The sequence below is a fragment of the Falco cherrug genome, chromosome 3 (genome assembly GCF_023634085.1).
Source record: "Falco cherrug isolate bFalChe1 chromosome 3, bFalChe1.pri, whole genome shotgun sequence".
Taxonomy (NCBI): domain Eukaryota; kingdom Metazoa; phylum Chordata; class Aves; order Falconiformes; family Falconidae; genus Falco; species Falco cherrug.
This window is the reverse complement of record NC_073699.1, coordinates 27,958,221-27,986,042: the sequence shown is the minus strand read 5'-3', so window position 1 is coordinate 27,986,042 and position 27,822 is coordinate 27,958,221. Positions and strand designations below refer to the sequence as shown.

The 27,822-nt window shown below is 34.6% G+C and overlaps 1 protein-coding gene across 49 annotated transcripts in view; it reads left to right on the top strand.

The window, feature by feature from the left end:
- The window catches only part of RIMS2 (regulating synaptic membrane exocytosis 2), a 485,159-nt gene that overhangs the window by 122,501 nt on the left and 334,836 nt on the right, over positions 1-27,822 (top strand). For 46 of the 49 annotated variants that reach the window (XM_055705905.1, XM_055705897.1, XM_055705915.1 and 43 more), the window contains one exon: positions 970-1,280. In XM_055705905.1, the coding sequence (XP_055561880.1) occupies positions 970-1,280 (311 nt within the window). Of the gene's footprint in view, positions 1-969; positions 1,281-22,352; positions 22,938-27,822 lie in introns of those variants that run through there. The other 3 variants (XM_027802492.2, XM_027802318.2, XM_027802538.2) reach the window with 3 other exon arrangements.

Sequence of the window (27,822 nt, the reverse complement as noted above, 5' to 3'; positions counted from 1 at the left end):
TTCTGTCTTTGGTGCTGAAATTTCAGTTCGGAGCTTTCATGTACTTTCTAACGTAATTAGCAAAGGTAACACAGGCCTGTTCTTGAATTTGTATTTGGGTGACGACCAGGCCTGAAACATACACAGTATTGATCTTTGTTATCAGGACATCTAACCTATTTCAGACAGCAAGCTGCTACTCAGGGAGTCTCTTTTTTACCCTCAGCGCTTTCATAGCTTGTTCTGTTTTGCTGCAATAAACAGACGTGAGTTCTCACAGATGGAGTATCAGCACTGCAAAAAGTTAAGAAGGAAGTTTACCAGGGTGGGCTGTATTGCCACCATTAAATGGGCAAGTGATGCCTCCTTTTCCTGCCCCAGCCTGGCGATTTGTGAATAAGGCAGTCAGCGAGTTTAATTTGGGTACGAACCTTACATCCAAGTAGCCTTCTATATGAAGCTTTTATCAAAACATTTTTGGTGAGGCTTGACTAAGCAACATGACCCAAATTTTCTGTTAGATAACTGCCTGGAGAATAGACGTAAGATACAGATTGCAGCTTCTGAAACCTTTTCTGGTGGACTCAGCTAGATGTATTGTGGCGGTAGAAACTACATTTTCCATGTGATTCAACCATCAAACTAGCTTCATTTTCAAATCTTACATTTACTGCCATTGAAATGTCGATATGCAGATCCTTTTAATTTCATATTGCTACTGTCTGTGGTTTTCACTTGCATTATAAATGATGAAGCACAAATAGATTAAAGTATTTTTGCATTCATATTTTTTTAAAAATTTTCCTCTAAGGTTGTACAGACATATTTTATTGTACTGTGGCTAGATTATTGTAATCTTAATAGAGAGAATTAAAAGACTATTCTTTCTGCCTTCAGAAATGGAAACAATGAATTGATGTATGCTTGATGAAAACTTTGTATACAGTGTTTACAAGCTAACAGATTTTCCATTTAAATATGTCTGAACAGGTAATGTGGGTATGTAACTTGTGCCGAAAACAACAAGAAATCCTCACAAAATCAGGAGCCTGGTTCTATAACAGTGGATCAAATGCACCACAGCAGCCTGACCAAGAAGGTATTAGAGGTCTGCAGAACGAGGAGGCACCTCAAGAGAAAAAAGCAAAGCTGCAGGAGCATTCGCAGTACCAAGGACCATCAGGTGACATATCCACACAAGTTCTGGACAAAAACAGATCTCAAGGGCTCACAAGACAAGATTCAATTAAGAATGGTTCAGGAGTAAAGCATCAAGTAACAACAGACACAACATCAGACAGGTAAGAAAGTATTTAATGTTTATACTGTAAGATCTGCTGAATTTATGCTACAAATATTATTTTGCATTTTAAGTTTTATTTTATTTTTGTTCTGTCGCTTATGAGATACATACTGGGCTTTTTGAAACAATACTAAAAAGCTGCAGCTGGTCATGGACAATGTGTGGTTATCATTCCTTCTCAGAAAACAATATGGAAAATGACAGATGCAATGTGACAGAGCTTGTCCATGGGCTTGCAGCTTTGTTCAGTCATAGTCGTTACACTGTACATAATGTTACCATATTTCCTTTGTGACCGCTAACTTAATGGCAGAATTTTAGCAGTCCAAAATAAGACTCAAAAAAAGGAGGTGAATGGAAGATGGTGGGTGTTCAGACTATGGATTTAAAACATCTGGTGGTAATTGCAGTATATAGTTTTGAAGATGGTGAAATCTGTGTGATGACCTGAGTCTTTTCACTTTTCATGGTTTCTCTGTTTCTTGCTGTTAGTTATTGTCATTAGTATGAAATTTTTTTCTTCACTGGTTTATCTCAGTGTTACTTGGCATTGATTGAAACTGTGGCTGTTTCAGTGCTCATGTAGTAAGATCCAGTTTAGCCAGAGGCTGGAGCTGGAATTTCCCTCCCTTTTTCTTGATGTGATTGTACCAAAAGGCACCAGAAGGCTCTCAACCTCTGCGGCTACGTTTAACGGAACACAAAAGTAAAAACCATTTCATTGAATAAATTTAATTTCTTTCTAAGCAAGACCAGAATAAAACTTTAAATACAGTGAGAACAGAAAGAAGAGAGTAAGCTTGCTCACATGTTTCCATGGAAATGATACCTTCTCTCTCCAGAGACCTCCACCTGCCTTCAAATTTGGCAGCCAGAGCAGTGTAATCTGGCAGCCTTCCTCTGCTGCCCAGCTATGACCTCCTTACAATATTTATTCTGCAAGCTTGAAACAAGTTAGACAGCTATAATATCTTTTATGGCTAATATAATTATAATTGTTTGCCTTTTCCCCCATCTTTTGTGTTCCACTATGTTTTATTTCCTGTTTTTGGTCTTATTTGGAAACAAATTGAATGTAATAAATCTAACCCTTTTTGTTTAACTTACTCTGGCTGTTGCCCTTTGCTCTGATTGCAGCTGATTTCACTGGGTTCAGTACTTAGTGGCTCCGAGCACTCCTCAGTTATGTGCATGGTCTCTGGGAAATACAGCTGGAATCTTGATGCTAAAGAGCAGGAGAAAGAGTCTGATTCTCTTGTGGATCTTTTTTTTTTTCCTTAATTTTGCCAGAGAAATGTTATCATACATAATATGATGGTAACTCCCCCCCCCCCCCCCCTTCCCCCAAACAACCCCTTCTTGTACTTGGAAGTGTTTTTATATTATATGCATACGGAAAGAGATAGAGAGAAGAATGTACAAATACATATATAATTCAGTTATGTAATATACATTTACCCTAAGAAGAGCTGTATGGTAAACATGGACAGTATAAAGTAATATTTACCAACAGGAAGAATGTAGACTTTGTGCATGAAATTAGAATAATTCTTCTGATTGTGATCACTCCTACTCAACATACTGTGTAAATCCCTATTGTTTTTTCAGTCATTACCCTCTTCCTGTTTTATTTGAATACTAATATTAGTGTTCCCTAATGAACATATGCAAGTATGCTTAAAATATATTTCTGATATATGTTACATGCTATTGAAGGTTAGAGGGTCTTCTGAATGATTTTCCTCCCTAATGTTCCTCACCATAACTGTCTTTCCTTTGCTGGAGACAATGAAAAGGATTCCTTGATGCCCAATCAACGTCTGATTGGTCAAATAAGCTGTTAGATGAGAATATCAGTGTCTCTGAGAGAGACAATGCCGGAATTCAAGGATGGACATAGGCCTTAAGTTTGGACCTTGTATGCTGTGGTGCCATTGCTATTCTCAGCAGTAATACTGGGTAGGCATACAATTTTATTACATTCAACCACTGTTAAAAGCAAAAGATAATATATTATTATCTTTATACTAAAGTAATGCATAGAATATGTATCATAATTTGATATAATTTTAAGATTAATATTTATAGATCCATATGTGTTCTGCCTACTAGTATTGACCAACTTAAGAAAACTCATTTTATCTATTTGAAAGTTGCAGTTGTGACCAAGAAATTGTGTATAACTTTTCTTAAAGGCTTCTGGCCTTCTGTCGTCTTTTCTGAATGCTTCATGTTACAGTTTTGTTATTTCTTTTTTCTTAACATTTACTAAAAGAACCAGCCAGCAGAGAAACATGTTAGATGGGAGATCATCATGACAAATTTTTTATTCTATTTTTAAATCAATTCTATGCAGAAATTGAGCTACTCTAGTATGGCAGACCATTTGTGTAGATAAACTAGTTCTAGGAGAAAAACATGGCTATTCAAACTGTCCAAAATAATAGGGAAATAGCCAAAAAAAGTCTCAAACATTTAGAAGTGGTTGTTCTTTATCTTGCACAATGCCAATAGCAGAAGTAAGTAGAAAGTGAGACCTATATTTTCTGTTTTACTTTTCATCCAAAACACATCAGTTTTGACACAAAAAATGATTAAAAAATTTTAAAACAGTGAAACACTTGTGGAAAAAAGTATTGCTAGGACTCTATGCTTGGGTTCTTATGTTTTGAATAGAAAGGGAAAATGTAATTTTTTATCAATTTTTTTCAAAACATATAAAGCTTCCTTTGATGTTGCAGCAACCATTACTTAGTAGTTCTTTATATCAAGTATCATATATCTCATCTTGGTCACCTGGACACAACTTGGTCACAGTGTAAAGGGCATCATTCACTCCTTGAATCTCAAGAACATCAATGTAATTTCTGTCTCATTCCTTGCTATGTCTTTTTTGGTTGTGCTTTTTTGGTTTTCCATTCTTGAGTAGTATGCACCATATTTTTTCCCTGTTTTCTTTAGTAGTATTATTCTTCATTAAAATAATATGATCTTTTTCACCCATTAGATTAGTATTCTGTTCACTTGATGGATGCAACAGTCCCATTTGCAATCAATGGATGCCGAACTGATCAGACAGACAGATAGGTACTTGACTGTAGATCTTTGACTGATCTGAAATTTGTTGCTTTGAAGAAGTCTGGGATGATTTTGGATTGCACATTCACCAAGAACGTTTTTTTTTAATATTGGATCTATTACAGAAGAAAAGAGAAGTCAAAAACTATTTAGGAACAAGTTGTACTTACCACCAGCAGAACAGGTTTTCATTATTAATTTTTTTTCTAGTTCATATCCAATATTTATAATTTGCCTTACAGTGTTTTTACTGCTTTCTGTGTAGTAAACGCATGGAGAAGGCAGAGGCAGCAGGCACACTGTAGGAGCCAGTGTTAGATTACTTTCAGTAGCTGACTGTCTTTGACATTGAGGTGAGACTAGCATAATCTGTATCACATGGAGATTTTATGCTAGGGCAGCTGAGAAGTAACCACATGTAGTGGTTTTCACGGACTTAACCTTGTGAGCAGAATATGTATGCTGATGCAGTGTAACAGTAAACTCCCTGAAAACTGCCAAATTATGTGAATCAAAGAAATGCAAAATATTACTTTATGTAGTCCATAGACCCAGAAGGTCCATTCTGAGGTCTGCTGTGCACAGATGGTAGATTTATGACTGTATGCACTGCAGTACTTTGATTTGTACTATCCATTTTCACATTAATTCTGGATTGTACAAAAGGGTCCTTTTTATTTTATTTTGATCAAAACCATACACGTACTGTATTGTTCCCAAGACCTATGCCCCTCATCATTCAATACATTGTGTTTCCTTCCTAGCAGCAAAATTATTTGAACAGACATAATGTTTTTTGAGTCATTTTCTAGCAGGCAATCAGCTTGTGAAATGGTTGATTTCTTCATTCCAAAGCCTAAGCCAAAACAAATGTTTATAATGTGCTATTAAAATGTGTACAGTGCCCTAATAAAAGCTGGAGAACAGGGAACATTAATGCTGATACAAAGCTTTTTTATGTGTCATTCTCTTTGCCTGAATTGTTAGATCTTTAGGTGGTGTTGCCATGCTGGAGTTGTAAAATAATTATTTTTCTTACTCTTGGTAAGATCCCTTGTAAAGTCATTTAAAACACATATAAATTCAGTGTTTTAAACCATATGGTATTTCACAATACTTTTTAAGCAATAGCTCTCCTGAAGTGGGAAACAGCCCATGCGTCTTCCCAGTGCAAAGTTATGATGACATAACTATTTCTAATCTAATGCCTATTTGAAGTGATATTATGAAGTTCAGGTAGATGTGAACAATTGAGTGTTGTGGTTTTGTGTGTGTGGTTTTGTTTGTTTTTTTTTTTTTTTTCCTTGGTTTTTATTCCCCCCTAATCCATCCTGTATGAATCCAAAATGCTTTCAAAAATTTGAAAATGTTAACATTGAATTTTCAATAATTATTTGTCGTGCATTCTATTAGAAAACCTCCCCTCAAGGATATTTTTCATGAGATTCAATGCAAAACCATAATGAAAATATTGTGAGAAGTTTTGTTTTCATGTTTCATGAGTCAATTTATTATTGCTGCATCTATCAGAGGGTGAGCCATGTCAAAAAAAAAAAAAAAAATTGCTTCTTGGTATTTTGAAAGACCATGATCGGTAAGATCATCATTTGAAGCAAGACTAATGAATAAAGCTTCCTGAATCCTTTTCAAATTAACGGTAAGGATATGAGATTAAATCATAAAAACCAGAATGAAAACAACAAATTGAGAGTGAGCAGCTGCAGAGTTGCACAACAGCAGTATTTATTTTCCAGGCCAGCAGACACAGATAAAATGTATCCTCCTTCCCTCTTCCTTCCCTTCTCCTTTCAAAGATACATATGTATTTTGGGGTTTCATTTTCTATCATCCCTTTTATCTCAGGAAAAAAGAGCATTTCTATGGTGGTTTCCACACACTATAGTGGGTTGGAGGATGTATTTTATTCTGATTAAGAACTGCAAACAAGACTGTTGAGGCTACTTGGGTCTGAAGGTGCAGGTTTTGCGCATATATTCTTTATAGTGTGTATACATGCATTTCCCACATAGGAAGGTTTTCTTCTATTACATTACCAATGGCAGTAGTGGTCCCCTGCATCCCTTTGCTTCCGTTCTTGGATGGAATGCCAGTATAAGTTGGCAGTGTAGTCTCTGTCTTTTGAGACTGCAGTTGGGGCTGTCAGGGTGCAAACAGAGAAAAAAAGAGACCAAAATAAAAGGGAAGAGGAGGAGACAGGAAAAAGCAGGCATAAGCTAGCTGAGAAACATCAAAGAGCAGCATGAATTAAATAAATGAAAATGTGTGTCCATCTGTTTCATGTTATATCTTTTTCAAATGGCTCTTCTTTAATTGCTGAATTATGATCAACTGATACGAGAACATCAATGATGGTAGTTTAATGCAATTTAAAATATGACAACATGATATTAAAGAATCAGTCAATTACATTTCTTTCTGAAAGGCTGAAAACTGGCTGTTTCCCAAGATTATTTCTATTTTTCTTCTTCAACACTTATGACACAGCACTGTAGTACAGCCTCTGATTTTGATTGTTTGTAATTCTGAGTACCTGATTTGATACATCTTTAGCCCACATGTGTTAAAAAAATGTACAATCTGTACTTGGACCTATGGAAACTAAGCATATTAGAAAGCAATTGAGTAAAATAGAGGCATTTTAACTTTTTTACCTGTCTTTCTACCTGATCATGTATTTAAAGACAGTGAGAAATATTCAAATAATTGTATAGAGGCAGTGTTTAAAATAAGAGTTGGTATCTAAAAATAACTAAACTTTTAAGAATTTTTTATGTAAGATTTAATTTACGTGATTTTTTTTAACATTCTTGACCACTGCAGTAGAGAAAAAATGCAATTGTTGAGAAAGCATAACGATATTCTTTCACTTCATGAATAAGTCTAATACTTTGTACAAGTATTTTGCAGGTTGAGTTTAAAATTGAATCAATATGCTTTTCCATGCATGACTGCGAAGAGCTGTCGCTGACTTTCCCTGGGGCTAGAACAGGATGCAAAATTAGGGAATTAGAGGTATCCTACAGTTTTTTTTGGGTTTTTTTTTTTTTTGTTTGTTTGTTTTTTAACATATTAACTAAAGAGTTAAGTTGTATGGGATTTGAACTGCATCTAAATAAGGTTTTATCTTCATCTTCCTGCTGCCATTCCAGATTTTTCACCACTTTGATAGTCCTTGGAGCTGTAAAGTGAAACCAATGTCAGTCTCAAAACTGTACTCTCAGTAGTTCTGCTTTTGTTTCTTGTGCTTATGTTCCTTTTCATTGTATACTTTGTATGATTCTTGATGTAATAGATTAGAACAAATGAGTTAGTTACTTCATGGAACTCCTCTTTTAATTATTTCATTCCTCTGCACAGAGGTTTAGGGAAGTGCACCCACATTTCACGGCTATTCCGGTTTTCAGGTAGAAACTGAATTTATGCTTATCTGCTATCTCAATCTGGAATGGCATAAAAAGGAAATTAATCATAACTATGGCCGGGGGAAGGAATAGAAATTTATGGGAAGAGAGCCAGAGAAAATGCAGTATTTAATTATTGAAAAGAAGTACCCTGGGTCCAAGAAAGTCAGAAATACTTTAGTGCATAAGTTTTAATGAAATAATTAGACACTTATGACAAGGATTAAGCTACACCTACTTATGGGGATGAGTAAGGAGTTTGGTACCATCTGTAATGCAGAATCTCTGTAAGAAGCTCCTGAATGGTACTGACATTGTCTATTAACAGCCCAGACTACCTATAGCAAGTATGCTATGTTTCTACCTGTCATTAATAGGTTGCAATGGGTTGTAGCATCTCCATTCTGTTCTAACTTCTGGAAAAGAGGGGGAGCTTTTGCTCTCCATTACCTTTGCAGAACTGTCTGACTTCTGAGATACAAAACTACTTGTACAATTCTGTTTGTCTCCTAATGTTAGTTTTGTGGGTGTCCCACTCACGTAAACAATGGCAATGTTAACACAACATTCAGGAATATGTGCAACCGCACTGTAACTTCAGTGTGTTTTTTCTGAGATGTGCATTGCTTCCCTTCCTCCCTCCCTCCCTCCCCTTTTATTTTCCCTAAAGTAGCAGAACAATCAACGAGCTAGGTGTTCTTCATTTTTTTTTTTATGATGATGTTTTATTAAATGGAATACTTTTTGTTTTAAAGCCAGCCTTTGTCTAGCTGTAGGAACTGTACTGAGTAGCATTGGGCCTCTGACCAATGGTAGATACAATTTGGGATCTTTTTTGGGAGAAAGCTAATGTGTTTGGGGAAGAGAGAAAGAGAAGAGGAAACTTTCCTAACTGTAGCAGAACTAAACCACCTTAATAAACAGGCTAAACTGGCTGTGTTTCTTTTCAAACACTAAAGAGTGTTTTAATTAAACACATAAGAAAGAGATTGAATTCCAGCTTTAAGTGACAATCTGAACTCAGCTGCAATCATTTGCTGAAGCGAACAAATCTCATGTTAGTTTTAGGGAATTTCATTTTCACAATTTACTGTAGAGTGCCTTTTCAAAAATAATTGCATTGCAAGATGATGTTTGTATTTTGCTTACTGTTACTGATTACTTGTTTTTTTTCTTAATTATGCATATTTGTTGCATACCACTTACTGAAAACTAGCACTTAGTGTTTGACTTTTCTTGCACTTATGCAGAATGAGCTCAGGGAAGTCTTGATACTCAGTGCTGATCTTTGGTATCTTTGAAGCAGAGTTTGGCCTTCTATTGCAGTGTTATCCTTCTGTATATCACAGCTATGTCTTTAACTGTGCTAAAAGACCATTAATAATCTAAATCTGTAAACACAGATCTCAGCTGTATCAGAATATTGTACATTTTTTATTAAATATTAACTGCAACTAACATTTATGGAATTAAATGTAGTTTTGCTTTTAGCTAAATTGACCCTAAAAGAAAGCAATAGTAGAAAAAAATTGAGGGTAGTAGCATTTTTAATTTAATTTTTTAAATTAATAGGCCAGTATACTTCTGGGTTGAGCATGTCTTCTTAAAGTGCTGATTTGTTGACCTTGAACAAACATCAATGTTAGAGCTCACTGTGTGTTCATAATCCTTAGCTGTGCTCTGTTCTTTGGAGGCTAATTTCTCTTCAGAACTATAAATAACAGATTTTGTTTGAATTTCATATTTAAAAAAATAGTGTATAAAGGTGAATAAGTTACATCTGTGGAGTGCAGTTGAGGGAAATGGCTAACATTTAATAAAGGACTCTGCTAACTCAAGCTTGTATTTTCTGGCAGCAAAGTGGTTCTGGAATCTGCAGGAGGCAGTTCAATGAACGGCCTTTTATTTTCATACTTTTTACCATAGCTATATAGACTGAATTAAAATAAAAAAAGAAAATGACTAACTGTTACTGGTACAAATTCTTCCTTTGGCTTTTTCTTTGTGCTTCTAGAAGTCTCAAATGATAAAGCATTCACTTCTGTAGTGCAATTTAGTTGTCATTTATCTTTTACATGGCAAGTTTAATGATTTTAGTAAATGTCAATCTGTTTTATTAAGTCAGATCTGAGGAAAAGTATAGCTAAGAAATTAATGTGATAGGACCAGGGTGATCATATTTTTATAAATAAATATTATATTATTAAGCAATACCATTTTGTTTTCTACTTTGTCTTTAACTTGATTGTTCTTTCTGCCTTTTCTTCAAGCCAAATCCTTGTTTGTCCCTTTGTCTAGTCTAGAATGTCTTTATCTAGTTATTTATTTATTTTATTAGCCCATCTTCTTTTGTGTATCATCTCTTTCTCACTGGTATGAGTTCTTACCAAATTCTGGGTAGATATTGGAAGTGTTTTGAAAGATATGCACATAGTATTCCTTCACTTAATGATTGACATTCTTATATTCTCTAAACCAGTCCTTTTTCTTTCCCCTAGCTCTAGCTCACCTCTCTTCCTCAATTTCCAACAAATCTGCAATGATTCATAAGTGTCTTTTCAGGTTTGTGGTAAAGTAAGTGGATACTTCTCTCCCAAGCTTTGAGAAATCTTAATTTTATGGCTTTCAGTAAAAACAGACTTCACTGCATTCTTTACTAACCAAAAGGAAGACAGCCATAGACATTTGAAAGTAATAGTTACCTGTTCCAGAAAAGTAGTGCAGTACAATGTCATTTCAAGTTAAGTAGAAAATGTAGGTGACCTGAAGTCAGTGACTCTTAACTTAAAGTGGAGTTTTAAAACCCAAGGTAATATCTATGTATGATAGGCAGTGGGTTGTGTGTATGCAACTTATATGTGTATATGCTGTGCTGTGCAGCACTGTGCCCTGTAATCATGCCCTGGTGTTTCAGAAAATGACACCAGGCAGCACTGTGCTTCCTGGAAATGCTATTAGGGACCTTAGTGAGTATATCATCTTCATAGAATAGAAGGAGGCTAAGTTGCTCCAAAACCAGTTTTCCCAATTTCTGGTCCACTGTTTTGTCAGCTGATATTACATGCTTGAATGGGTCCCTAGATGTAGTTTGTCTGCCAAACTTAAGTTTTTATTATGCAGCTTATAATAGGACAAACCATGAACTGTGCTGCAGAAAACCTTTTCTTTGGCAAAAAGAAAACAGCAAGGACAACAGTTTTTACGGTAATATTTTGATAGAAAGCAAAGCGTTTTAGCTGCAAAAGGTTTTATTCCGTAACGACTTTGAGAAAATCCTGGACTTTAAATAATAGACTTCCTTGGTGATAGCTTAAAAAAAAGTGGAAAAAAATAGCCATCAAGGCAGATGAGATTAAAGCAGAAAGCTTCTGATTTTCTTTGTGATTCCAAATAAACTGGAAAGCTTCAGAGGGACATTGCATTCCAAAGTTCCAAATCAGTGCACAAACCCAAGGTTTATTCCCAGAGGTAGATTAATTTTAATTAAATGTTCTTGACTCTGGCGTGAGGTGCTGGGCTGACAAAAATGGACTGACCTGCCTTAGTTGTATCTTTATGCTTCAGATAGGACTGTGAAAAATATTTAAGCTTGAAGAGGAATCAAAATTAATTCAACAATCTAATCTCTTGAATATAAAAAAAGCAACAACTCAATGGTTAGTTCAGCAATTTTGCCTTCTCATGATGCTGAGATAATTGCATTTAATTCCTAAAATGGACATGTGATGATTCATCTTCCTGTACCATTTATTAATAGGGATTGGAACAAAAAGGAATTCTTGAAAGAAATTCAATTTAACTTGGGTTTGCATTTCTTAAAAAACCAATATATATTTTGTGTGCTTCCCATGTCTTGTAGCTCAAGTAAATGCAATGACTGGAGAATTTATTTTCATTTGGAAAATATGTATCAACATCTGAAGAAAGAAATTAGATCTTTGGATAAAGTTGAAAGCAAAAATAATTTAATTGCTACTTGGCAGATATATTTTTTTGATGCATAGATTCTTCTCTAAACAAGACAAATAAAGAACCTGAGAATCAGAGTGAGAAGGAAAAGAGGAAGACATGTCACATAATGAAAAAAGGAGGAATATTTTGTAGATGAGACTCACTCAAAACAAACTCTGGAGCTTTGGGTATTAGGGCTGGTACTAGTACTGTCTCAACTTCTCCTCAATAAACTTGTTTTGGATGATGATAGACTACATTGCGGTAATGACTAATGCACTGGAGTAGATCAGGACCATTCATTCCTACCTACTTTACTTCTTCTAACCTTCAATTAATTAAGAGCATTTATAACAATGCTTGTGTCCTATTTGTGGGTATTCACAAAAGCTGTCCGTTATTTTCAGAGTTATGCTCAGTGAAGCCAATTAAACCAGGAGATTTCCCTCAAGACAAGTGTTTAAAATATTGTGCTTTGTGTGGCATACAGGTACCTCTTTTGGAAGCATTTCTTGCTCTCTGAAAATGAGATTTATTTGGAAATTCAAACTGTGGTATATCAACAAATGTCATGAAGCCTTATTGTTCTGATAACAATCAATTATATAATTAACCCTAACACCCTCTTCAAAGCTTTTAATATAATGTCAGCACTGCCTTTCCTCAACTAACATAAAGTCTTTCCAAAGTAAAATATTTACACTGCCTTAATGCTTCTAAAACCCATGCTCCATGACATTGTCAAAGGAAATGAATTCCAGAGGTGTGTGATCATCAGAAATATGTTCTTCTGGTACTCCAATCAGTTGAAGATAGGAGCAACCCAGGAGACTATTAATCTTATAATGACATGAAAGGAAGATAAATTAGTTTCTTTGAATTAATTCCCAAGATATGGAAGACCCCAACTTTTATCCGGTGTACTGAACAGCAGAAATTAATAAACAATCCAGTGCATAGATGTGTTCTCTTAGCTCCTATTTCACAAAATGAAAAGGCTAATCTTAATCTTACTGTCATTTGGAGAACAATCTGTCTTCCAGTTTACACATATATTAGCCTTTGTTTCCATCACAGATCACCTAGGCACATTGACACCCAATATAAGTTTGGAGGCCTTTTAAGGTCCAAGTCAGTCATCTGAAAGCAGAGATACTGCAATAAATCTCTTAAGATGTTTTCCAGGTGACTAAAAGGAATTTCTAAAATTAATGAAACGCTTAATTTCACAGGGGATGAGAGCCAATTTCTGCAGTGTATAACTACCATGAACTTTAAGATCAATGTAATTGTTACTTTTTTTAATAATAAGGAGCTTTATGATCAACCTGTTCACCCAAAGAAGTGTTTGTGTGAAGGATCTCATCCAAAGAGGATGATAACTGTGTATCTCACAAAAAGAACATTATCTCTTTGCCTGAGTGTGTATATTGAAATCATTACTGTGCTGGGTGCATTTACATTGTTGGTAATCGTCAGTGGACTGTTGTAGGATTTAATTTTTGCTGTCTGCTTTGTGCTAATCATGTCCTCTCTTAAACTGGTGTAATTTGGAGAGTAAGAGATATATGTATGAACTGCCTGTGAGCACCAAGGGAATCAACTTTCACCTTGAATACATCATCCCGAGGTGGAGAGGAAAGACAGCTATCTGAGAACTGTTAGGGCATGTATTTTCAGCTTCTGTTTTTAGTATTTTACATTGTTAATAATGCATAATAATTTGTTAATAATATTTTAAATCACCCTTTGTTTTTTTGAAAGGTGACAAATTATAATTTTTTATGAAAGTGATGAAATCTCTTTTGTAGCAGATAAAATTTTCAATGCATTGTTTCAAAAATCAATCAAATCTCTGTTCTAACCCAGCACTTCTTGACTAGCCGACACATCTCATTGGTGAACCATCCAGAACTGCTAATGAGGCATAAAGCAGAATTCATGTACTGTAATGAGGTGCAAAGAAATGCCAATTGATTGTGAGTCAGCTGAAGGTAAAATTGGTTGAAATGTACTCTTCTAAACCACACGTTGTGCAAGGTGCAGCATCTACTGCATATTGAGCCTGCTGTATCAACGTGTATTATCCGTACTCTGCTTATTCAACCAGAGTGTAACAGCTTTCTGTTCCTGTCAGGTAATGCAGCTATTCCTTTAGTCAGGGGGATGAAATCTCAGTTAGACCTTTAACTCTGATTGCGCAATTCATCCATCTTAATAGTATTACTTTAATACTTTAAAAAATACTATTTGTATATTTCATAACACTTCTATGAACATGCACAAATGTATATATACTGAAAGCTTAGGATGTACAGCCATTTCAGTAAACTGTCTCTGTGGAAAGTGGGGAATTAGTTATAGGATCATTCTATGACCCAGAATTTACAGACATTATTTGTGGAGAAAAACAGATGTGTTTCTCCCGTAGGAAGCCTGCCAGTCTTGCAGACATGAAACAAAATTAGCAGTATGTATGAATTACTCTAGTACAAACTAGAATCATGGTCTTGCAGGTTGAAGTAATTTCTACATTTATTAGACAAATAGGTTGGTTCTTGTTTGTCAAATTTCTGCCCCAGCAGCTTTTTAGATAAATTATGTCTTAGGTAAGGGCAGTGGGTCAAACCCCACATAACTCTAGATTTTAGCGCTTCTTTTTTAATATGGGAGATCTACCATGAATAGGAATTTTGCTAGAAAACATGCAGATCCATAAAATGCCTGGAGTATATGCTTGGAAAATGCATGGGTGGGAAAAAGGGAGAGAATGTGCACACCTGGATTTTTTTTTTTGACATGGTGTCAGACCACAGCCAAGGCAGAAACTGGAAAGTGTTCTCAGATCCAGCAGTAGAAATGCAACCACAGAGTTATATTCATACCTCCTAAATAAGGTACTTAGACAAGCATAAGAACATTTCATTAAACCTATTTTTGGGCACTCATGCAATTTTTGGTCACATGAATTATCTTTCACTGTTGATTATACAGGAAGAAAAAGATGGATAGACTTATAAACTACGCACCTTAGTCATCTTTATTTAAGTGGAATGAATCTGGATGTCTTTGTTAATAATTTCAGACACTGATTCAGACAATCTTAATTTAACCTCTGAATTTACCTAAAATCAGTAACATCTTAAAGTTTTTAAGCATAGAATTCCCTAAGCAAGGAATATTTAGAAATGCCCAGATCTGGCAAGTGAAGCAGAAACTAGGCACTGGAGCTTTGTCGTGAACCAGAGGTAGGCAACAATGTTCTTAAAACTTAGGTTTTTGTGAATGTGTCATGTAGCATATAATGTTATTGTCTAAATAGCAGAATCCAAAATGCTTTATTCCACCTCTGCTGGGAAAAAAACCTCAATCTCAGTGCTATACCATTTCATGTTTTTAAGTTACACGATGCAACTTATTCACCATGTAAGTTGTATATTTTGTGTAATATTCAGAAGGGTGAGAAGAACAGAGATAAGAGAAAAAATTAAAATTAATAGATTTTGTGTAATTATTTTCAACAATTCTATGACTTTTGATATTGAAATAAAATTTCCCATATTGCCTTTCAACTAATATATTAAAGGGAATTCTGCAGAGAGGTTTGAAAAGCCATTATCTATACTCAGCTAAGGAAATTAACCAATAAGTTGAAGTTATCTATGTTAAAGATAGCTTAAAAATAATTGTACTGGGAGGTACACCTGATTCTGAGGAATATCTACTGATTCATTTCAAGAAGTATTACTGTTGTGGTATAGTCTATCATCACTAATAACAAAAGGATTTTAAATGATAGTTTTCATATTTTCTCTTGTCCAATTTCTTTGGGTTTTTTCCTCTATCTTACTCATCCTGGAATGTGCAATTTGTAGGGTCAGTGCCAGTTTTTGTATGTGTCCATACTAGGCCTAAACAGCAGGATTTCCCAAATGAACATATGGCTTATTTCCTAGTGTCTGCATGAGGAGCAAAATCAAACCTATCATTGTGTTATCTGGGTTTTAAAAAATGTAGATTTTTTTAACACTGAAGCTATTTATAAGAAGTCATCTAGCGTTTAACTTTCACAAGTCCTCATTCTTTCCTTTTATAGATTTAGAATTTAATTAAGCCATAAGTGGTCAAAATAAGATAAAATCTCAGCTTCCAAATATTTTATTTGTAAAAAGTATTCTTTCCAAACTAGTAAGTATGCAGGTAAAATCTCAGGTTTAACTTTCTTGCTGCCTTTTAGAAGGTTGTAAAGCTGTATTGAGCAGTGGATCATGATTATTTCTGTCATTTACTTAGACCATGATGTGACATGGAAATGTGAGGTTTGGTCTCGTCACAGAACTTCAGCACACCTAATTAGGGACAATTGGCACTTTCCTGCTTAGAAAGTCCAAAGCTGGTCTGGAATTTCCCTTTTAGGCTGATGTAGTCTATACTCCTTGACTTTCTTGAGAATCTATATATGTCAAGGTTAATTTTGTCTTTCATTAAGAAATAGACATTTGCTTGCCTTTTTCCCCCATTTGTGTTGATGACATTAGTTCCGAGAATTTTCAGAGATGGGAATATCCAGATTCCTGTAAAGCTGCAAAATGTAAACTGACAGCTTATATTTGTATTTTATCCTGAATGTAAGTAGATTAATCAGTGTCCTCTTAACCATTTGGAGTGTTGTGGTACTTGCTGGGTGAGTCCATGACTGAGGAACAGTGCACAGACTGCTTCCACTGGCACTAGAGCAGTTCCAATATTTGAAACGTGCTAGAGGAGTAGTGCTGAACTGCGCTTTTGGGCCTTGATCCAAAGTCTATTGGCATGCAGTGTTATCCCTGATTTCACTGGAATTAGGCTACTAAACAGTTGCTGCTACAGGCAACAGTAGCTCAACACACTACACACTTTGAATAGCAAAGTTCTAGTACCCTAAGGACAATTAAGAGAATGAATTGGGGTTCACACCTCTTATCTGGAGCACTGACATTTTTCTTATCTGTAACCTGAACCAGCTCAATTAAGCTTCATTTCCTGAAGTATTTAATGGATAATGTACTTACAAGGTTTGTGATGATTAATGATTTTTGTGAAGCTTGTTCTAAGGATAAATTATTATTATTTCATTACTTGGTATTACTGCTGGTGGAACAGGAGACAAACTTTGGTGCGTCCTTTATGCACGGGATACCATTAGCAGCAAGTCCTATGGAAACTGAGGAATGAAGGAGTTAAATACAACAGAGAGAGGTGGTTCCATGAGCACCAGAATCAATACAGCCTATAATGGTGTCATTTTTCTGTCCTGTTTCTTCTGTGATGTGCTGGAGGATCACAATAACTTAAGAACCTTTTCCTATCACTTATGGTAATTTTGTCAAAGTTAAGATGGCAACGGTGTGGTTATTTACTGACCATACTCTTAACTGTCTTTCTACTGCCAGTCAATGGGTAACCGCTCAGTTCTAGCCAGCCTTCCTCTGCGCCCACTGACTTGGGTCCTTCTCCTCCTGTGACGATGGTAATTTTCACACAGCATGCTGGAATTAAACTATTTTAATATTTATACCCTATGAAATTAACCAGTCTCCTCAAGCATATTAAACATGGTGATAGATGGTAATATGGACAGAAGAATGGATAAACAGACTGTCCAGGTTTCTAAGTCTCATATTCTTGTTTAAAAGCTGTAGCTTAGGCTAAAAGGAGAGTGTAGATTACTATTAAATGGCTAAATGGGAGAAAGATGAATAAGGACATTCAAAAGAATTATATGAATATGGATAGAATGGCTCAAAAATGGAAGCAAGGAAACAGGGACATGTGGAAGATACTGAGGTAAAAATGCAAGAAAGAAGAAACAATATTTGATGGCTGAGCATGAGGATGAATTAACTTTCTTTTATGTTACTGTGTTTTGTTAGTGCATATTTTCTGTAACAACGTTTGGTCTCTTAGCTGGAATTTCAGTTCCTTCCATCATAGATCTGTGACCTGCCTGGGAATAAAATCAGTATCACTTTTCCATTCTCAATGAATGTTTAACTCAGTGAATTAAATAGTTCTTTCAATATTTAATTATTTTTCGGGAGAGAGAACAGTCTCAACAGCAAAGACAAATTCCCTTTGGAATAATCAAGAGGGTGTTGATGAGGACTTTGTGGGTATATTTGAGGAAGCCTGAAGGAAACTTGGGACTCAGTTTTCCATGTTCCCAGACACTGTTCTAACTGCCAGGCTTCCCATAATAAAAAGAAGGGTGCTTTTTGAATGACTGCTCAGGCGCTGGCTCAAGGAGAGGATTCATTATTGCAATTCTTGGGCAGAGACTGATGCTTCCTTTCAGCCTGGATTTAGGTACTTTTATCCTTTTTGGGTTGGGGCCTTATTTACATCCCTCTCTCTGTTTCCTATCATAGATATTTAGGATACTGGCTTCTGTGACTCCTATTATTATGTGATTAAATTTGAAGTTGTAGATTTTGCCTTAGTTCTTGCTAAACTTCTCTTGTGCAACTGAACCTTTGAACACTGATGTGATGAAGTACAAATGAATGAGTGCTTTACCCCAAAAGAAAATATGGTTGCATTTCACTTGCAGCAGTAAAACGTCCACCCGTGAATTTAGTTTGTTTGTTCTTTAAATTTATGTCCCACCTTGGGACATCAGTTTGCTAATCTGAGCCAAAATGAGTAATCTTATAAACTGTAATAATATAACACCATCCAGTGTGCAAGGCCATTGTTGTTAACTTACCCATTAGCATTTGTTCAGATATTTTTGTTTTCATAATGAGAAATCTTGAACAGTCAAATCTTTTTAATCCTAAATATTTAGCTAAATGCTTTGGTAAGGGCGTATTGGAGAACAATGGTACTGCATTACAGGTATCTATGTGCTATTAATTACCCAATTTTATTTAGTGTCTAGATGAAAAAAATAGAGGCTTGACTTTCTGTACATTTAAAAAATCTCACTTTTACCCCCAAACTCCAAGTGACTTATCTCTACTGTTTTCTTCTGTGATTCCATCAAACTATACTCATAATAGCCAGTAAATTAGAATGGAATTCAATCCAAAGTTATACTAGACAGTATCTTTTATCACAGAAAAATCTTTAATTTATAAACTGTTATGTATAACTTTAATTAGGTTGCATGACTTTACCTAGTTTAAGCTACAAATGTCTGTGAAATTACTTTTCTGTTGGCAAAAATCAGGAGTAATGCCAATAAGTAATGTTTGAGATAACATATTTGTATGTATTGTTAACTTTCTTTGTACAACAGGTTTACTTTAAGAGCTTTCTGAATTCTGGAATCAAATTCAAAGAGGTTTAATCTTATATTTCAAATATAAATGTTTTATATAAATCAAAAAACATTAACACATACTTGGGAGCTTTCTAGAATAACTTTTCTTCCACACTACTTGTAGCTGGAGGGTGTTTATTAAGATTCAGCTTGGCTAGAGAAATAGGTATCTGTATGGATGTCAGTGTAGCCTGGCTTAATGGATCCAATGGTGCTTTCACAAGCTTGTCTTTTCATTTTGAAATAGGCTGTCAGCCATGTCAGGTAGTTGCTTAGACTATCTGGTACTTGTTTTTCCCATTCTGTGCAATATCTTTAAAGCACTTTGTGTTCTTGTCTATGAAATCCTTTGTAAAACTGATGTAGAAATTAAATTTGTTATTATTGTTAAGCCATAATTAACAAAAGCATGTACATGTATATGCAAATATAAACACACACAAAAGTATAAAAAAATCACTATCAAAATTATTTGAATCAGGCCCTCAAATGTTAGGAAATGTCAGAATCACAAGTGCTTGAGTACTGCTTGGCTTACCTACTGCATGTTGAAGTACAGTTAGGGGTGTTTTAGAAAAGCAGCCTGTGCATATTGGACCTCTTTTTCTTCCTAAGATGGATATTGGAGGTGTAGAGTGAGTGACCTGAAGAAGAGGAATAGAGATCTCAAGTGTAAGGAAGTTAAATATCAAATAGGCAAAATAATTAACTCTGGTCTTTTTCAGAATTCTTAAGTGAGGCTTTTAATCTGGGAATGCTGAGGATATAATTTCCTAAATATTAAAAATGACACTAAATCACTGTGCCCTTCACCACAAGAATTTTTTTTTATATAAAAAGTACTGACACATTTGAAGGTCACTAACAGGATTGGCATAAGGTAACTAGTACCTGTACTGTTTTGTTCTGAAACGATATTAATGTAGAGGAAATAATTTTTTTTTGTGGTTCCACTGACTTCTTTTGATTGTCAGTTCCATCGTGGTTCTGAAAGGATGCGTACTTCAGTGGGCACAGCTGACTCTGCTTGTCCTCCTTCCAGCCTCTTCTTGCTAGGCTTCTTTGTTTCTTTGACTCTTCTCTGCCCAAACAATTATATTTTGAAAAAGGTGGCAGTAACTAACAAAAGGGCTTAGTAATATGTCTGCATTATAGGGTCAATACAATAATACAGGCCACATAGTAAATATGGAAAAGTATTGTTTATTGGCCAAAGGGTCTCTTGGAGAACAATAGAAAGGTCAGGAAAGAAAAGCAATTCTCTTTATTTTTCTGTGTCATTTTTTTTTAATTTAAATAAAAATCACATATTTCTAATCAACAGCAAGTTCAATCTTGATGAAAATTCCAGATGTCCAAAAAATGTGTATTTGCACAACGCCTCTGTCATTATAGTGGAATTTTTCTGCTAGTAGCAACTATGGAGTATTTGTCTTTAAAAGTATCCTTTTATCTTTTCTATATTAAGTGTTTTATTTGCATGAATACCTGCAGAGTACTCTTCTTCCTTACCCCAGAATTAAATGAAAAAAAAAAAAAAAGTTTTAAATATGTATCCCATTTTGTCAGTAGAACAGTTTTACAAATAAAGAATGTATGTCATAACTTCCATTTTAAATACCTGAAAAGGAAGACATAGAAAGGTGAATGTCAAATGTTCAGACCTTGGTTGCAACTACAGGAGAATTTTGGCCTTGTATCAGCTCCATGGTCAACATTGTCTCTGAACTGTTAAGTGGCGCATATGACTAATAATTATTTCAGTAACTTGAATCATTTGTAACAAGATGATTCTGTCTTGCAGCAGATAAGAAAATGTTGTCATTTTCATGGAATGAATGTAAAGGCAAATTTTATTACATTACAAACATGAATTCTCTGTAATGTAGGCAAGGTGATTACCAAGTATTAAGTTTTCATATTATTATGGCAAGATAGCCATAAATACTCACTGGCCCCTACTCCAGGATCTCAACAGTTACCAGCTTTGCCATACATATAGCCTAGTACTTTTTACCACAAATTGTAATACATTTCTCAAATACAAATGTTTCTATAATGCACAGTATACAGTAGGTATAAAAACAGATATTAGAAACTATTTTGTGTAGTATTTTGTAGGTTTTCACATGCATTTTGGGATTAGAGGACATTTTCTCTTTTTAAAATAATTTATTTATTTTTTTTAATATTTAACAGGGGTATGCGTCTTCTGTATCTCTTTTAGAGGGACCTGGAGATGAATTTTTACTATTTCTTTTTTTGTTTGAAAATCTGAGTTGTAGCTGCCATCCTTCTGGCCAAAGAAGCCTGGATGGGTACTCCCTTCTGAGCACATGAATACAACACTTTAATTAGCTGGAAGGTTGCTTATTCCTGTATCTTCTGGGATTAAAATCACTTTCAGTGGAAGAGCTTTAATAATGGCCCTCATTTTATGTTGGTTTATTTGGAGATTTTGTAATTAGTGCTAAGATGTTAAAAGCTGTAAATAGAAAATGAGGTATTTAAGGAAAATCTTTTTAATTGTTATTTTTCAATTTGACAGTGATAGAATATATTCTGTAATGTTAAGTAATGTCACTCTCTGGCACAAGCATTGAAAGAAAAGAGGAAAAATGTGTTTTGTAGTCATGGATAATTATTTTCTGTGCATTTAATGGTATCCATCATGCATATTATGCTGCAGAATCTCTCACTGTGTTCCATTAGATGACTGATTCTGCTTCTTGCTCTTTGGCTTTCTATACTGCATGTGTACCGGAGATGCAGGCTTCTTAGGACAGTGGGTTTTCCTGGAAGTAGATAGGTATGGAGCACCCAAAGAAGTGATTGATTTTGCTCAGTTCCATTATGACTGAATCTGTGCAATAAACTTTTAAAAGATGCTGGACTTCTTATTTTGAAATGTAGTACATACATAATGCAGCCATCCCTTTTAGTGATTGTTCAGGCTTGTGTGATAAATCATTGTCTTGATGCTGTGTATTCAGTACCTAACAGCATAGTTATGTATAGAATGTATACTGTTTGCTTCAGTCATGAATTGATATTACATTTAAATGTTTGCACTAAAAAACCTGTTATCTCATGTAACATATGGTATAGCTTTTCAGATATGAGACAAAAGGTCTATTGTTACAGTCTCAGTGCTACATGTTATTTTTTATATGAAGAATATTTTTAGAGTGCTCTTTCTGTCCTGTAGAGCTACCTTTACATTAAGAAAAAAAATTAAAAAAAATAGAGCTACGTACATGGTCACTGATATTAGTCATTTTTACAGGGGAGGGAAGAAGGAGGAGGGGAAGATGCAGAAATCCTCCTCTTATTAGACAGTAGTAACAGTGTGAGGATGCCTTGTCCTCATTTTTTTTACTTCTGAGATTTTATTGCTGGCAGCCAGATGTGCAGAAACTCCTGACGACAGCATCTATTCACTGCGTGTTTTTAATAGGCTTAGAGAAATATGAGTAGGGTACATGAAAGCAGCTCAGCTTCACACTTCAGCTGGGAATGCCCAAAAAGCTTACTGCTGTTTAGAATTCTTGCTACAGTCAGGAGAAAGCCGCACGGGTACTAAATCTTCTACGACTGTATTAGAAGAATAATGACTGTACAATTAACTATCAGCCCCTGCTCATTTAGGCACAGTTTTTACAGAGATCAGGAGAAATATGGAACTTGATTGGCATGTTTGCATTTGATGGTGTGTGCAAAATAGATGACTTTTAAGACAGGTGGTGAAGAAAAATAGAAGGGAAGGAAAGAGAAAGAAAATGCAATTTGAGACACTGCGCCAGGTCTGCAATTCTGTTTTATCTCATTTTCATGGGGTTTTCTCATCCCCTCCAAATATTTTACAAAATGATCTTTTTGGACAAACGTTGAACAACACTAGGTGAGTAGAAATGAAACATTTTTGCCTTACCATTTCTATGCTTATGCTGATAGTAATTTATTTGCATGTGTTCCAGTGGGGTACTTTTATAATTGCACTCTTAGATATTAATATTTTTATGGTAGCAGTGAGTCTCTTCTGTTAGTGCTTTTGTGTTTTATGTAAGGATTTAGAGGAGAACTCAGTCTGCAGAAATACAGCTAGCAAAGATAGAATAAAATATTTAAGATGGTTATGTATCTTTCAAATACATTAGCTGCCATTAGAAGCTAGCATTATTAGCTGTAATCCTTAAAGCATATTAAATATTCATAAACAAATTTGGCTGAGAAAATTATTTCTGTGTGGATGTGGGAGTGAAAGGATTAAATGCTCAAAAATGTGTCTGCTTAACCATGTATAATTTGTTGGAGGATGTAAATTAGTAGTCCTGCATACCTTGTGCAAAACAGGCAGAAAGCAGTTTCTTATTTTTAGAAAACAGATTCTGTGTGTGATGCTTTTCAATAATCTTTTTAACTGGCCAAATTACAGCTAATCAGTGGATGTTTTACAGCAGATCAGTCAGCTCAGTAGTCTATCTTTTTACGAACAGCTATGGTTTTGTGGGAATTAGAAATGATAGGGAGAAGTTGTTTATTGGTGTGAGATGGTTATTAAATTGGTTTCTTAGGGTTTTTTTTGGGGTAAGCTGAATTAAAAATTATTCATTTTTGTGGCATTACTCAGTAAACATACCATAATACTGATGTTTAGAACTTTTTCATACTGCTATTCAATATCAACAGTAAAAATAATGAAGAATTATATCTAAATGAGTATGAGTACAGTTCAGGGAGAAGAAGAATCCTGTAGTTTTTTAAAAAGATAGTGCACTGATGGAAACATTCTGGAAAAAGGGTGGAAGTAATATTGCAGAGACTATATCCAGCATTTTAATCTTCTCTGTATACGTGGGAGAAATCCCCTTCAAATGGGATATTATTGCTTAAATACAGTGATATTTGCACTTAATACTTCAGAAAACTGTTACCATTTTATTTCCCAGAATATTCTTGCAAGGATTCTCTCTGCTACTGCTGATGTTTTCTTTATGAATATTTTACTATTTATTTAATGTTACTGTTTTCAAGTTTTGATGTCTTGGTTATGAATTTCTAATTAGGCATGCAAATAATGGAGCTAGCTTTAGTAATCATAATCACTTTAATGAATTCAGATTTTTTTAGATATATATGAAATCTGTAGTCAATGAGATTTTTCTCACATCCCTTTGATGTACTGTGAAATCTTTGAAGCTCTACAAAATGGAGCAATAATTTATGTATTATCAGCTGTGATTCTAAAACAGTGTATATTTCCGAGAGCATAGTTTCAGGCCTGCAGCAACCAACAAAGCCCTTAGCAACTGTTCTAATCAGCTACAAAGTCCTGAATCTGGTTTTGCAGGTCAAAGTGCATGCTTTTTGCAGATTAACATGCATGCATTTTGTTATTTTTTTTTACAGATACATGTGCATGGTGCTTTTAGGCATGTATTTTGCTTGTAAGTCTCTGGCAAAAGCTGCACATGGTATCAGTTTCAAATCAAAAGACATCAAAGAATTATTTTATTGCATTTGCTGTGCCTGAGATTTAGAATTTTATTTCTTCTAAAAGACTGGCAAACAAGGATTGTTAGGAAACCCAGCTTCCTACCTAGTATGGTCTGTCTTATTAGAGATTAGAATAGTTCTATGTGTATAAGGAGCAATGTCGTGTTTTTCTAGATACCAATGCTTTTGGCCTCAAGAAAACATTGTGCAATTTTTTAACAATATGCAGCAGTAATCACGAGAGAGTAAGTCAAGCTTTCTGTGCCTTCTGAAGTTAAAGTTAGTTGAAAGTTATTTAAGGTTATTGAGTAAAAAGATTCTGTCTTCTGAATGAGTATCAGTATTTTAAATTTGATCTTGATAAAAGGGCTTTGAAGAAGCAATCTATAGAATAGTCACTAAAAAATCTTGCTGATATTTTTTTTGGAGGCTAGTACTTTTTGCTGTTTTACTGATCTAAAAAAATCTATTTTATTTTTTCATATTAAATCAATGTGGTGTTTATTTTATGTGGATTTTTCACTTAAAGCTTTACACAGTTAATGTAATGCACTTGCTAAAAACTAATTGTTCATGCATTAAAAGTTAATGTTTCAGAACTGGTAAGGAAAACAAAAATACCTCTAGCATGTAAAAGGTTCTGTTTTCATGAAGTATAATGTGGTCTGTCTCTTCAGACTTTGAAGTTAAATACTTTGTCAGACTAAAAAGAGATGATCCTTTTTCTTTTTAAGGTTTTTCTTTCTGTTGTTACATCTAAGAAGTAAAAGTCAGTCCAGAAAGATAACAGCTGACATTAAGCACAGAATGATTAACTGCTGCTTACACAAAGTAATAATGTGAAGAAAACAGGTTAATGCATACTACTAGTATAGTAGATAATGGAATATAAACCAGAAAGTCATAGGGAACTAAGTAGTATGCATATTACTGTAACTGAAAATATATTCCTATTAATTTTCACATCACCTGTTCTTGGTGTTCTTCAGTTCTTCTGAAAGTTTTGATACACTGTGATTTTGTTGCAGGAAAGCCAGTTTTCTCAGCCTTTGCTTTCTGACGTTATACCAAACATTAACAGAAATGTTTATTAAACTGTTTTTTATAATTTCGCATAGAAACCTTATATGAGTTGGGGTTTTATTTACTTATTTTTGTGTTGCAGTAGCTGATGTGAGAGGACTCAAGTGATATTAAACTCTTCATGAGTTAGACTGATTTTAACATTTAAATCAGTTTAGTTAATCTCTGCTAACAACTTCTGTTGGAAGAATATTGCAGTTCCATTCTCTTTTGCCAGCTATATAGCAATACTTTGCTGTAGGGTGCTATTGTGAGTGTAAAAAAGAGAGCTGGTTTACTGGGCCTTCCTTCTGGTCCTGCATGTCTGTCTGACATTACCAACTCCAGCCAGCTGAAGCAGTAAGAGCTCTAACCTTACCTCAAAATTGTGTTTCACCTATGTTGGGGACTGTAGTGCAATTTCCTGTGTAATGGGCTGCTTTTTGTGAAAAATGGTTAGAATTACCTCATGTCGGGAAGTCACAAGAATTGTTTGGCATCCTTAGCATTTGGGAAATACCGAGTTTTTGGGATAAATTCTTCATGTGTCTGGGAAAAGAAATCAGGAGACCTTTTCTGAAAACATATGAAGTGCTTACATTACATCTGAATTCTAAAACAGCATCTAAAGGAACTTCAGTGTTTTTGCAGTCTGTATTTTTTTTATGACTTTCAGTGACATGCTTTTCATTCAAATGGGTAAAGACAATGAAATAAAGTTTTAAAATGTCTTTACAAACCTTTAGTTATCAGTTAAGCTGGATTTTCTGATTGCCATTCTTGTTTTAGCATTTATGATACACATACTGTGCTGTCAGATGCTCTATTTGTAGCAGCATGCTTTGTGAAGTCACAGTTGCTTTGGGCAATATTCAGATTAACACATCACTGCATAATGGTGAGTATCCTTTGTGACTAAAAATGATACAAACTGTACAGAGCAGTATCAGTCCAATTTTACCATTGCAGTAGATAATAATGGCTTTTCTCTGAGAATGGAAAGCAGTGGTTTTACCTGGTTTCTCCCACAACACGTTACTTCTTTGCTACAGCTATGTGAAAGTGAATTTGTTGTCTAGGTTGGCCACACAGGGGCATAAGATAACTAATATATTCAGCCCCAAAATAGTACAAATGTTGTTCACAAATTCTATGTACAGCAGAGATTTAGGAGTGGTCCACATTTTGAAATTAGACACACTTCCTTTAAAAAAGTAAACTATATTTTCTTTCATTAAATTGAATGCCAATATTTGTAAAGATTCTTAAGACTTTTCACATTTTCAATCCATTGATAACTATCTTTTACATAAATACATTGATTCTCAAAAAGTTACTAAAATACCTAATAAATATATTTATATATATACTTCTAAATATACCTATGAGCTATTTATTAATGCTCCATTTTGTAATGAAGCCATCATGTGATGTCAAGAATTACTGGCACAGACAATTGCTGTTTGTCATGGTGCAAGTAATGATTACTTTGACATTGAGAGAAAACATAATTTTCTTTTCCTTGTTGGGAAACAATTTTGTAGATATATTTCCGTGAAATAGATTTGAGTTTTTTTTTCTGTCTGTATTATTTCAACAAAACAAGATGTTTGCTATAATTCTAAGAGTATGTTGCATTTTCAAATATTCTAAGTCTAAAAGCCAAAGATAAAAACAGACTGGTAGTCTTAGAACTGAGAGTATATTGCATATATTCTGACATACAATAGAGAATAATAACTGAAAATGCCTCTCTTCTTTTTCAAAACCTAGCTTGTCTATGACTACATTGAAAAATTTAGTCTGTTGGGATTTTCACATCTGCTCTCTTTTAACCTCGATACTAGATTCATATAATCCTGTTTTAAATAATTTTCTGAAATTTGCAGCTGATGTGCTTTAGCAATTGAAAAACCATGCAATGTTGAAAAAAAATATTCCAGAACTTTTACTTGTATTTCTACTATGTATTTTTTCTTTAGTGAGTTAAAGGCATAGCAAAGCTATTTCCTCCCCCGGATCTTAACTGTTTTTGTTTTACATCAGACAATTCACAACAAGAATTCCAAAACTAAGCGAATACCAGCTGTAGATGTCTGTATTATTTGAGAGGCGTTATCCATGTCAAATGACCCCTTTTTTTTTTTTCCTAAAATTGGAGGCATAAGCCATGTCCAGATGAACCCCTATATGCATATATATATATATATATATATATATAAACACTT